The following is a 13,398-nucleotide window of genomic DNA, read 5'->3' as shown; positions in this document are numbered from 1 at the left end:
TTATCAGTGTCCTTTGTCGACTCCTCCCCTTCCCCTAAAAGCATTAGTCTTCTCCAAGTTTCAGCTCTTGGCTGTCTGGCTGTTTTTCCTTCTCATCTATTGCATTTAACCTCTCCTTCCATCTCCACCCCCAGAGCTATTTCATGTGTTCTCAAGGTTTGGCTTCTTACTCATTCAACAAATATTCATTGAATAAATATCCTCGTCTCCTTTTTTTCTCTCACACCTATAATCAAACCATCAAATTTTGTTGGCTTGGTAATCAAAATCTATTTAGAAGTTGAGTTGCTTTTACTGCTATCCAACAGGCTGAAAGCACTGTCTTCTCCCGGACCACTGTATTAGCTTCCAAACCGGTCTCCGAGCTTTGTATTTCATTTTTCTCCTGTTCCTTAGTCTAACCATGCATCTGGATTCTGTGAGCCTTTTCAAACCCCACACCAGATTATGGGTACAACCATCCGAATGGCATTCTCTCTTTTTTTTTTTTCACTTGTGGTAAGAACACTTCCATGAGATTGACCTTCTTAACAGATTGTTAAATGTACAAGAGATTACTGTTATCTATGGATGTACTGTTGTTCAGTAGATCTCTAGAACATATTCATCTTGCAGAACTGAAATTTTATACCCACTGATTAGCAACTCCGTTTTTTCCCCTCCCCCAGCCCCTGGCAGTCACCATTCTATTTTTAGTTTCTATGAGTTTGACTATTTTAGATGTCAGTGGCTTATCTCACTTCAGGATAATGTCTTCAAGGCCAAAGATGTTACCAGATTCTATAAGTGACTTCACACTGTCTGCATGTCTGCTTACCTTTGTCCTCCTTGTCACCTCTCAGGACCTACATCTCCCACTGGTCTTAGCCACTGTCACTGAACTCCTGCTCATTGCTATCTTGCCTTCTTTTACCATTCCAGTCAGATAAGTTCTAGCCTCAGAATCATTAAACTCCCTGTCTCTTCTTCCCAGGCATAGTTTTCCCATATAGCAGAATGACTCTCTTTCCCTCACTACTTTTAGGTCTTTTCTCAAGCATCATCTTTTCAGTGAGGCCTTCCTAGGACTTCCTTTTCCAAGTTTCCCCATACCCTCTCCCCCTTGGTCCTTCCTAGTTACTGTTCCTGATTTATTTTCTCTCTACCACTTATTCCCATGATATGTTTATTTTCTCTTTCTTAACGTAAGAGTAAATGCATAGGGATGTTTGTTTTTTCACTGATATATCTGTTTTACCAGCATCTAGAACAGTGCCTAGACAGAGTACGCAGGTACAAAGTCAATGTTTTCTGAGTGAAAGAATGAATGAATGAATACATGTTACTATGTGCCAGTTACTTAGTATGCAATGATTAAAAAACAATTGGATTCTGCCCTCAAAAAACAAACTAATAAAAAACTAATAAAAAAAACCCTCACTAATGAGAGAGTTTTGCTTAAGGTGTTAGAAAGCCTGGAATAGGGATACCTAACTCAGCCTGAGGTAGGATGAGACCCTAAAACTGGGCGTCCTGTAGGAGGCAGCACCTGAGCCTGACAAAAGCTAGCCCAATGAAAGGAGAGGTTTGGAAAGGAGCTTTTTAGATGGAGGGACAACATGAACAGAGGCATGGTATCTGGGCAGATGCTGTTAGTACTCCTCTCATTTCTCCTCAAAGCTTTCTACCATTTCCAAATATGTCAACCTGACTTGTGGCCAAGAGGTGCTTCATTACTGGGAGCTTGCTGCACCTATGAGCATAAGCAGCTGGAATGCCTGAGAATTAATAAGTATCCCTCAGCTCTTAATGACTAGTGAGTGTTGGGGTATATATACCCTTGTTCTCTTGCCTCATGGCCAGGATATTTCTGAGGGGTAAGTACAGCAATTTTGTAGGATTGAACTCTAATTACTGTTGTCGATTTACTAATGTACCCATTATCAACTAAATTCTCTTTCCTTTGTCACTTCACCCTCAACCACCCCTTTTCTTTGAAACTCCCAACAAACTGTTGATCCTTGAATCTGGGGTCAGAGTTGGCTTCTGGAAAAACTCAAATGAAGACAATGACTTTTACCCAAACTCTAGAGAGTAAAAATGACAAAAGTCTTTGGCTTGCTTTGGGAGTTCATAAAGCAAGCCATATTGGTTGTGTATAGGCGTAGGGAGAGGTGACCAGGTTTGTTAGTAAAGGAATTTGAATTCTACATGAAGGGATTTGGACTGTTTCCAAATTCCTTATGAAATTTGAGTTTGGGGGTAGTATAATCAAAACCATATCTGAGTATGATGAATCTAGCTGTGGCATATAGTGGTATTGTACTGGGGACAGGAGAAGTCTAGTTAGGAAACATTCAGGCAGCACAGTTAGGATATATTCAGGAGTGCATTAGTGAGGTGGCAGTGAGAATGGAAAGGAATAAATGGAGAGAAAATGTCAAGGGAAAAAATGACAGGATTTGGAATCGAGTGCTGAAAGTTGTGGGGTTGAGAGGAGAACAGAAAATGTCCGAGGCTGTGTGAGTTAGAGAGCAGAAGTATCGTTAACAGAGATGAGGAAGCTGTGAGTGGGATCTGGATTTGATGAGTTAAAGACATTTGGAGTTTGTGCCAGTGGAATGTCCAAGCATAAACGTTCAGCGGACAGCTGGAAATATAAGAAGGCAGGAAGGGTTTGGTTTCAGAATAGGGGCTCTTTTAAACAGCGATAAATGTGCCTGGCTACGTGAAAATCCCAAAGAAACGCTTGCTTTATTCAAGTCTTACAGTCCTGACATTGTGACTCTCAACAGAGAAATTTCAGAGCAACCCATTGGTGGACTTTGCAATTGAAATACATACTTGTGATGTAGAGAGGCTTTACGTGTGTATAGAGACAAAAGGGGGAGTAACAGGGCAGGAAGGTAGTTTCTGACCAGGTGAATTTTTGAAGATACTGGACAACCAGGGAAGCTCGAAGTCCAGTTCAAGGAGTCTGGCAGAGTTCAGGTACTGTTGGCAGGTTCTGGAATTCTGGAGACCTAGATTTGGCCCAAAGACCAGTCATTCCTTTCAGAATCCTCAGATTCAGAAGACTGAAGTTGTTTATTTTCTGTCCAAATTTACGGAGTGGCATTGGCCACACACTGAAGGATGTTATTAAGGAATCCATCCGTTAGTTTTTTCTTCTTTGGACTAAATAAACCTATTTCATTCTTCTCACAGGTCATACTTTCCATTTCTTTAATTATTTGTTAGTCTTCTCTGAATTTTTTCCAATTTTCCTCTTAAAATCCTGAGACCGAACCTTCAAAGCGGTAACAACTGGCTTAGTTCTGGGCACAGAAAATTATTTTCTAAAATGTCACACCCAGGCAACATTTCTTTGCAGGTTTTTTCCACCTGTTTTAAATGTGAACATTTATTACTCATCTTATCTTGAAATCATGCTAATTTCAGATAAAATGTGGTCATAGTGGGATTTTTTTCCCAATAATTTTCTGTTTTTAACTTCAAAGACTCCGAGTTGGAAAAGATATTGGCTCAAATTAATATTTTTTTTCATTTTAGGAAAATATAGGTAGAAGATTACAGAATACTACTGTATTACCAGTCTGATTCTTTTTCTTCCATAAGATAGCTCATGTTATGAAATATATGAAGCAAAATTGTCACAATTGAAGTTTTTGCCCCTGGTCACCCCAACAGATTAAATACTGGGCTCGTTAAAATGTGATGAGATGTGATATAGAAAAAGGGAATTTACTTAGACATGAGTCAAAACTGGAAGCAGGGGAGAACGTGCCAGGGACCTGAGAGATCGCTCAGACAGCTCTGGGAGTGATTTTCCATGTGGGCTGAAGGAAGATCTTGTAAGGCACAGCCCCAGGTTACACATGCTGGACTCCAATTCCGCAGGATTTACAAGCCATTACTGGAGAGAGTCTATGGCTCTTCTGGCACAGGCGGAGGAGGAAGAAATGTTCACTGCACAATAAAAAAAAAAAAATCGGTTTACAGGGTAAAATAAAAACAGGGCCTTCCTACTACAGAGTGAAGAAACTCATCCCCTGAGTAAGGGTTGAGAAAGTGGGGGGCGATCCATTTTCTTGACTTAAAAGGTCTCATCAGCTAAGATTGCTGAGAATTTGCAGTCCCTGCTGGTTAGAAAGTAGTCTCCAAAAGCAGAGAAGAGCAAATTCACACCCCTTGAGGCTACTGGGAAGCTTCTGGTGCTGAGGCAGCAGAGCAGGGGAGGGGAGCACCGCCCGCCAGCCTCCCCGCGGCTCCTCCCCACTCTCCCAGGCCCACTCCCAAACTTAAGCACACGCTCCCCTGTTCCAGCCAGCAGCCCTGCGTGAGCCTCTACACGTAGCCGCAGACAGCTCCTTAAATAGGTCGGAGTTGAGCAAACAATCCCAGACGTGGGGCCGGGGAAGGCGAGCGGAGGCGACCGCACCGGCGCGGCGGGTCAGCCGGCGGCCAATAGCCGGGGTGCGGCCCGCCCTGTCGCCTCCCCCTCGTGGAGCCTATAACTTGCCCGCAGCTGCCGGGGGGGCGCCCACTCCTGCGCGTCTCGGCGACGGCCTCATCCCCGCCGCCCGCCCGCCGCTCCAGCCACCCGCCGCGCCTCCGCCGCGCGCACTTGGCACCGGGGTCCCGCCCGCAGTCGTCGCCCCGGGCGGACCGGGGTCCCCGCGCTCTCGCGAGAAGTGAGCCGCCGCTGGGCGGTCGGGGCGCCGGAGCCGGCGCGGGCTCTCCAGAGGCCGAAGATGGGGTGCTGCGCGGTGAAGCTGCAGCTGTTGCTGCTGGAGCTGCTGTTCCAGCTCTGGAGTCCCTGCCTGGGCGCAGACTCGGAGAAGCCTCTCAGCATCCGCACAGGTGAGCCCTCCCGCGGGTTGCCCGTGTCCCAGGGGGCTCGGCCGGGCGGGCAGTTCATTCATCCACTGGCCCTTCGCGCGGGGCTTGCCAGGTGAGCCGGCGGGGCGCCCGTGCCTCCCCAGGACCGCAGAGATGTGTAGGTGGGCGCCTGTCCTTCGCCCGGACCACCGAGGCGAGGGACTGTCCTGCCTCCTCAGCACCGCTGAGTCCTCCCCAGAACTGCGCTCGGGCGGCGCTGGTCCCCGGGGAAGTGTGGGAGCCCCCGCGCTTGTCGGTTCTGGGAGTTCGCCGTAACCTGCGAGCGCATGAAGTTTTCTTCAGCACAAGCTGCGGTTTCCTTTTCGTCTTGCAGGTCACTGGGCGCCGACACCTTTCGGGCAGCTCTCCTTTCTCCTCCTTTCCTGGAATTGGCATGATTTATGCGTGTTGGAAGAGGCAGTAGTCCCTCTGTGACCTAAACACGGGGCTCAGTGTACTTTCTGATTGATGGTGACACATTCCTTCCAGCGCCCCAGGAAGCAGCCGGTAACACCTACCTTTTGCCAAAAACAACGCTCAAAACCTTGGTTGTTTTCAGTGAGGGGGCCTGGCTACCCAGTAACCTCGGGGCTGCAGCTTTCCTCCTTGGAAAAGGAGGACACACAGCTCCCCTCAGCCGCCCTTTTCCTAAGCCTGGTGCCGTTTCTTGTTTTCAGAAGCTGGAACTGCAGCGAAGAATCCAGTCAAGTTCCTGTAAAACAAAACTTTTTACTTTTACCAAGGTTAAAGTTTCACCACTTGTTTGCCTAAACATACTTCGGTGCCATTTGCTGCACAGGAGATATCCTTGGAGTTTTCCGCTTTTGTGCTCTGACTATGCTCAGCCCTCTGAAATTAGATCTCGCACTTAAATGTCCTTGTGTACTGTTTTTTGTTTTTTTTTGTTTTTTTTTTTTTTTAGTTAGGATCATTCTGTTCTTTCTCTCTCTCTCTCTCTCTCTCTTTGGTAAGTAAATAGGGCGTTTTTCGGCTTGAACTTTAAGCACAAGGACAAATTTCTATTTTGGATTTACAGTCGGAAGGTGACATTTGGTGTAGAACCCAGCTAGTCCCTCTAAGCAGTAGTTTTGTCTTCATCTTCAAGTGTTTCAGAAGGCTTCAGTGGGCTAAACTGCCCATCTTTCTACATTCCTGCCAAACAGTACTTGCTTTGTTAGCTTGTGAAACTTCACCCTGTAGATGATGCTTTTCTTTCTCCTAGATATATGTGTTGGTTTCACAATGGATTTCTGAATCCTGTGTGGTTCTTTTAAATTTGAACTGAGTTTTTCCATAACTTTAAATTTTTATTGAGTTTAACACGTAAAAATAGACAAGTAAATGCCTTCAGCAAACTTGGAAATGGAGACATTAAAAAAAAAATCGCCAGAAAAATGACTTTCTTTGTTGAAGCATCCAAGGAAACCTTACTGGGAAATAAAATAACCTCGAAGGGCTTTGCTGCTTTTAGAGGAATCTCTTTAGCCTTTGTATATTTTATTTCAGTGCATTACCACCTCCCCTTTTCATTTAAGAGAAGGCATCTCTTTGTAGCTTCTTTTAGGTTTACAGTCAAAATCATCTTGCTTTCCCACTCTGGCTTTTAAGTTTCACGGATCTGAATACTAAAGTTTTAATGGATTGTAACATAACGGAAAGGGAATTTTAGATATGAATGTTTTCCTCAGAAACTGACCACATAAAACCCACTGCTGAAATCCGATGTCTTATCTATCTTGTTGGGTAAGCATGGGGATTTCAGTTAGCGCCTAAACACAAGAAAATACTAATTTGTAGTACATGGAAGCAGCACTAGCCAGTTGGATTATGAACTTTTGTGTAGGTAAATGTGATGAGCTGATAAATACAGATGATACACTGCTCAGTAACACGGCCAGTCGTGGACCATTTCCATTTTCTCCCTAAAATATTGCAACTGAAAATTGCTAAATTGGAGATTTTATTTATCTATCTATCAAGTGAATTTTTTAAAAGACTTTATTTATTTATTTGGCAGACAGAGATCATAAGCAGGCAGAGAGGCAGGCAGAGAGAGGAAGGGAAGCAGGCTCCCTGCTGAGCCGATGCGGAGCTGGATGTGGGGCTCAATGTCTCGATCTCAGGACCCTGGGATCATGACCTGAGCCAAAGGCAGAGACTTTAACCCACTGAGCCACCCTATCAATTGAGCTTTAGAACTCTAACTTGTTTTGCTTAACAGGAGGTCTTTAAGAAAAGTACTTAACATTTCTGTCCGCCTGTATTTGTCACCATGTCCCACTTAGCCATGAAGAAATACATTAAACCACGCTTTCTTGGCCCAATTGATATTTTGAGCCAGAAAATTATTTATTGGATGGGGGCTGTCTGGTACACTGTGCCATGTTTACCAACATCCTTGGCCCCAGCCCAGTAGCACCCTCCTCCAGATGTGAGAATGGAAAATGCCTCAAAATGAAAAATGTCCAAATGTCTCCTGAAGGGCAGAATTGCCCAGGTTGAAACCCCTGGATTAGAAAAATGTGTATCTGAGGCAATGTGGTATTGTAGTGTTACTGGAATAATACTAGCAACTCCTTTTTGAAAGCAAATGTTTATAGTGATTTTCCAGTTTTCCACTGTAGTAGGGGATGTGCTGTTTGAATCACATTAATCAAGTTTTGGAATATGTTTTTTCCTAGCTTTCTTTGATGCTGTGTATTGACTGGAGTTGAGAATACTACTTTTCGTTACACCTACCGAGGGTTTCGCTGTGTTATGTGTTCATTCCTATTTGGTTGCCACTTTGTTTTTAGCATGGAAATAATCTAAATAAGATTTTGGTTAAAACAATTATTTTTCTCCCAGAATTATTTATAGGAATTTTCCCTTAAAATTTTACCCTGTGGGAGCTTTTGAGGCAAAATCCTCCTAATGAGTGTCCACGCAGCAGGTTAAAACCCTGATATATCTTTCCTGTACTTTTCTGCCTTCTGGATGAGAGGGAGAGAAGTGTGGATGTATATCCGCCCCATACTTACAGCTGGGTCTCCAGGCTTGGATCAAAATTTTTGTGTGTTTTCTAAGGTACCTTGAGTATTCCATGTTCTAAATTGGGCAGAAACCAGGTTTTGGGCAAAAACGGAGGAAATGGTTTCAGATGTTTCTGTCAAGACCAGTATTTTTCAACCATGTTCATTTATGAACTCTTTAATTTACTCTGGCACATTCAGGAAGGAAAGGAAAGGTTTGTCCCATCTGCTGAGGCAGAGTGACAATTTTTAGGGTGGAGAGGGAAAGGCCAAGGTCCTGGAGAAACCTCTGGAGGGGAGAGAAAGAGGCTTGTCCTCTGTGTATTTTCTGTGTCCTGGACTCCAGCCGCACAGAACGATTCATCATGCTTAAGCAGACTCTGCCTTTTATTTCATAACATAAGAAGGGACCTATGAAATATCTATGGAGTATGTAAGGATAGAAAGTAAAAATTAAATTGAGATATGCTTTTCTACCCATCATGTTGACTAAAGCATTAAAATAAACTCTGATCATAACATGTTGTAAGTATGGGAACCTGCTAACTGTTGATAGAAGTACATCATTTTTGGACAACAGTCTAGTAGAATTGATAACCCACATACCTTACAATTCTAGATACATACATGCACAGTACTCTCAAATTTCTGCGTCTGTTCTTGAATTCTATTCATTGTTAAATCCAGGTCTCAGGAAATTGTTCCCCTTACTATCTTTCTATTTTTTAAAGATTCGTTTATTTATTTGAAGGGGGGAGAGGAGAAGGGAGAGGAGAGAGAAAGAGTCTCAGCAGACTGTCTGCTGAGCCAGGAGCCCAAGGACAGAGAGGCTCACTCTCAGGACCCTGAGATCCCCACCTGAGCTGAAACCAAGAGTCTTGCACTCAACTGACCGAGCCACTCAGGCACCCCACCCCGTACTATCTTTTGTTTGGCTCACTTTCTAACTTCTTACTGCAGTTGGCTTATATAGATCACACCTGCTTTGTGTGATGGATTTTTATGTTTAATAAATTGTAGATTCTTTGAAATGAGGGACGAAGTTACTCATTTTTGGGCTCCTCATAGTCTCTTCTGTGTTCTAACACAAAGATTCTCAATGTGTGTTTGTTGAGTGTCTGACCCACTTGTAGAATTTTGAAAAGTGGCATCTCAGTGAGACTGCTGGATGCTTATTTTCCTAGGATTGTAACTGAATTCCCCTAACATCCTTACTCTACCCAGGGACCCGTACACTACCATGATCCAGCAATTTATCAATGAAATATCTGGCAAGGACTGGACTGAGGTTTGGCAATTTTTTCCACATGTCCTTTTTTTCTGCTCTACCTACCTTCCTCAATATAAAGTCACACCTTCAGAAATACTCCTAGATGATTGGATACCATGATTTTAATTTCTTTTTTAAATTTTATGGGTGGGGAAATGGACACTTGGAATGGTAATATAACTTGCAGAAGATCACAGAGCTGGAAAGCAACATGGCTGGAGCTTGTGTCCTTTCTCCAGGCTGTGTTCTATGTCTTTCCTGACCTCCTTGTTCTGCTGGGCTTTTGGAACCTATGGGAAATAGAGACTAGATATCAGAGACCTAAAGAAGCAAAAGGAATGCTTTGCTAAAATAAAAGCACGTATTTGTAGGTTTGTGTAAATGGAGGGGAAAGGGATTGGCACGACTGAAGGAAAACTGGGCCCTGGCCCAGGGTGGCAAACGGTGGCCCATGGGCCAAATATGGCAGGCCACAGCTGTCTGCTTTTGTACGGCTGTTGAGTTAGCAATAATTTTTACATTTTTAAATGGTTGAAAAATATCAAGTGAAAAGTAGTATATTGTGATATGTAAAAGTTCTATGAAATTCAGTAGTCAGGGCCCATAAAGTTTTACTGGCAGACAGCTCTATTTATTTATTTACATATTGTTTGTGGCTGCCTTGGTGCTCTGAGGCAGAGCCTTATAGTGGTCATAAAGACTGTATGACTTGTAGAGTGTAGATTATTTACTATCTGGCCCTGTACAGAAAAGCTCTGTGGATCCTTGCTTAGGAGGTGACATCCCCATTTCAGCTGTGGCTCGGGCAGAGCTGCGGCTCTCTTGGAAGGAGCTGGATTCTGGACAGTAACAGCTGATTCCAGGCATTTGAATGGTCTGTTTTTCATTTTAGACTTTCCAGTGATTTCTATGATGTTTTTAATTCAAAGATAGAGCTTCTCTGTTACGTCTTTTTAAACATGGCCCTTGATGCTAAATAGACATGTTGCTGTGGTGGAAAGAGTGTACTCACGATCAAAAAGGAGGAAGAAGACACTGATGACCGATTGGAAAGGAGATGCATGTTTCTTCTTCATAGCTTGTGGGTGTTCTACAATTTGGTCTAGAAACTTGGTTATGAATTTGTGGCTCCATTCCTGGGAGGAAATGATTAGCACATTTATCAGTGAGTGCTTTTATTTTTCTTCAACAATTGCTGTGAATTAGGCTAAACTGAGAAATTGGTGGGTTTTAAAGTGACAGATATTTTATTTCTCTTTTACATTTTACCCGTTTGCATTTGCAGTAGTGTGCTTGCCTCACTAAATTAAACTTAAATAATAGAACTAATTTTTACAGCTATCAAAATTATAGTTAGCCAAGAAACAGTCAGCCTGAGGGGTAGAATTATAGACAGTCTGTTATGATTTGTTGTCATTGTACTGCTGATTACCTTAAGGCTTATGTGTTGCAACCTGTGTTTGAAATCCTGTTAGGATGGTCTAGCAGTACAGAATTTACTACTCCCGTATCAGTTATGTCATAAGAATGCCCCTTCAAGGGATGCCTGGGTGGCTCAGTCTGTTAAGTGTCTGCCCTCAGCTCAGTTCATGATCGCAGGGCGCTGGGATCAAGCCCCACATGGGGCTCCCTGCTCAGTGAGGAGCCTGCTTCTCCTTTTCCTACTCCCTCTGCTGCTCTTCCTGCTTGTGCTTTCTTTGATTTCTCTCTCAAATAAATAAATAAATAAAATCTTTTTAAAAAAAGAAAAAAGAATGCCCCTTCAAAAACTGTTGTTTATAATGAGAAAATAATTTTCAATATCTCCCACTCAAGATAACTTTATTTTAAAATATAGTTCAAAGAATGGAGATATGTTATTTTTATACACAGAGGAAAGATTTCTATTACATATTTTCTTTTCTTTGTTGAAAGAGGGAAATCGACTTCTGTTAATAATTTTACTTAATTTTTAAATATAAATCTCTTTATAAAAGAACTAATTCAGGATAGTGGATTTATATACTTAGTTGTTGAGTTGACTCAAGTATTTTTCAGGCCTTAAATTGTATTAGTAGCATACTGTAGCAGTTTTGGGAAAATAGCAGTCATTTTTAATTTTTGCTGAAATGTGCATGTATCTTCTCCCATCTTAAATTTTTATCTTTTTAAAAAATTTTTTAATTATTCATTTGAGAGAGAGAGAGAGAGAGTGAGCATAGGAGCAGGGACAGAGGGAGAAGGGGAGAGAGAGGAAGAAGGGGAAGCGGGTTTCCCTGCTGAGCAGGGAGCCTGATGTGGGCTGGATCCCAGGATCCTGGAATCATGACCTGAGACAAAGGCAGTTGCTTAATCAATTGAGCCACTCAGGTGCCCCTTAAATTTATATCTTAAAGAAGATGTGATTAAGTGAGAAAAAGTTTAATTTGTTAGTAAAGAAATATACTTTGTTGACTATTTCTCTTCTATAAGAAATTTGTTTTGTTTTTGTTTTTAGAGATTTTATTTATTTATTTGATAGAGAAAGACACAGTGAGAGAGGGAGCACAAGCAGGAGGAGTGAGAGAGGGAGAAGTAGGCTTCCTGCCCAGCCCAGAGCCCAGTGCGGGGCTTAATCCCAGGACTCTGAGATCATGACCTGAGCCGATGGCAGCCGCTTATCGACTGAGCCACCCAGACACCCCAAGAAATTTGGTTTAAAGTTTAGTTTGTATAACTTTAGAATTAAATTTTGTCTGTCAAGAGAAAAGCTTTAAACGGTGAGTAGTAGACAGTCTTGTCTTTGCTTTCATTTAAGATCAACACTGAAATATTTTCTTTTTCTGTTCTTTTTGAATTTTATTCTTCCTCCAAGGGAGTATCATCCAGTTTCTGTGCATGCTTCTGAGTGATGGGAGCACTCCCATCATTATTAAGATGGAATAGCAGGGTCTACTACGTCTGAGTATTTTCTCCCTTTAGGCTGAAGGCTCATATTTCTGGAGAATCACTACTTTTATAATCAAAGTTTTCACTATCAAGGGAAAAAATCCACCACATTTTAATTTTAATACAATTCAAAGAACATGCAAAAATGTATTCTCTGCATATACATTATAATAAGTATACAAATATACTATATACAACTTTTAATACTAATAAAAGTTGTGGTGAACATACAGTTAAAGTGAAGGGCTAAATGAGGAAAAGTGTTTCTAACAAGTATGTTTAAATTTCTAAAATGGCTCAGTTTCTGAATCTCATTTGTTAGATTGTTATTTTGATTTTAATAATTACTTTCATTATTTTGGGTGATAAGACTTCCCAGTGTGTATTATGTTTACTGGTCATCTATTCATTTCCATTAAGATTCCATTCTCAAACTTGTAGAAGGAATTCTCTTTATTTTCTAGTTACTGTTTATCTGTTTTAAAGGGCCTTCCAAAGAGAAAGAGAGATGGTTTTCCTCTGATTTAAATGCTAACGTGGTCCTGCTTTTCCATGCTGTGGTCCTCACAAGGTAAACGTTCTTAGGGCATGAAGGAACTTTCAAGCACATGCAATTTTTATCTCTTTCACCACCATCTGCAGTCAGTCCCAGACACTCAAGTACGCGAAGTTGAATATGCATCAGGACATATAGCCCACACAGCAGGAAGCGGAACTCCTGGCAGTTTCAGATTCCTGATTCTGGGCATTGTTCAGGAGAAACTCCAGAAGCTATACTCCTTAATTCCAGTGGCCACAAAGTCTTGGCACAGAGCCATTGTCCCATTAGCAATGTTCTGTCATTGATTGGTGACTGGTTTGAAGCCACAACTTTCATGGGGCCGTAGGGTGCTAATTACCTATAGGGATTACAGAGGGCTAAGAAGGAAGCCAGTTACTTTTAGATATTTTAAATACATTCTCCTACCAGTTCTTTAAACTTTCAGGCCTTTTCTTCCTGATTGTCTGGATGATAAACACCAGCAGCTATTTCAACGTCTCAAAAGAAAATTATCAGCAAATATAGAATTTAAATCATTTTTTAGAAATGAACAAACAAAAAAACCAAAAAGAAGCCGGTAAACATTTTGCAGGCTGACTAAAATGACCTTCCTAATTCAGTCATCTAGGGAAGTCTCACAGAGCTGTTATGCAGTGAGCAAACTGATTCTTTGATGGGATTTTCCAGTCGTGCCCAAGCCAGCTCTGAGGCCCCTTGTGTTCAGAAGTCCCCCCTCTCCTTCTCTAGCCATGCTAGGTCTTTCCTGGCCTCCAGCTGGCACCACTGTGACCAGACTGCTCTGCTTGTCC

General features: G+C 42.2%; 1 protein-coding gene across 2 annotated transcripts in view; it reads left to right on the top strand.

Moving 5' to 3' along the window:
- Positions 1-4,597: 4,597 nt before the first annotated feature.
- The window catches only part of PLOD2 (procollagen-lysine,2-oxoglutarate 5-dioxygenase 2), a 95,057-nt gene continuing 86,256 nt past the window's right edge, over positions 4,598-13,398 (top strand). For both annotated transcript variants that reach the window (XM_044251558.1, XM_044251557.1), the window contains exon 1: positions 4,598-4,842. In XM_044251558.1, the coding sequence (XP_044107493.1) occupies positions 4,734-4,842 (109 nt within the window). In that variant the 5' untranslated portion in view covers positions 4,598-4,733. The remainder of the gene's footprint in view (positions 4,843-13,398) is intronic.

The sequence above is a fragment of the Neovison vison genome, chromosome 6 (assembly GCF_020171115.1).
Source record: "Neovison vison isolate M4711 chromosome 6, ASM_NN_V1, whole genome shotgun sequence".
Lineage (NCBI taxonomy): Eukaryota > Metazoa > Chordata > Mammalia > Carnivora > Mustelidae > Neogale > Neogale vison.
This window is presented reverse-complemented; position numbering and strand designations above follow the sequence as displayed.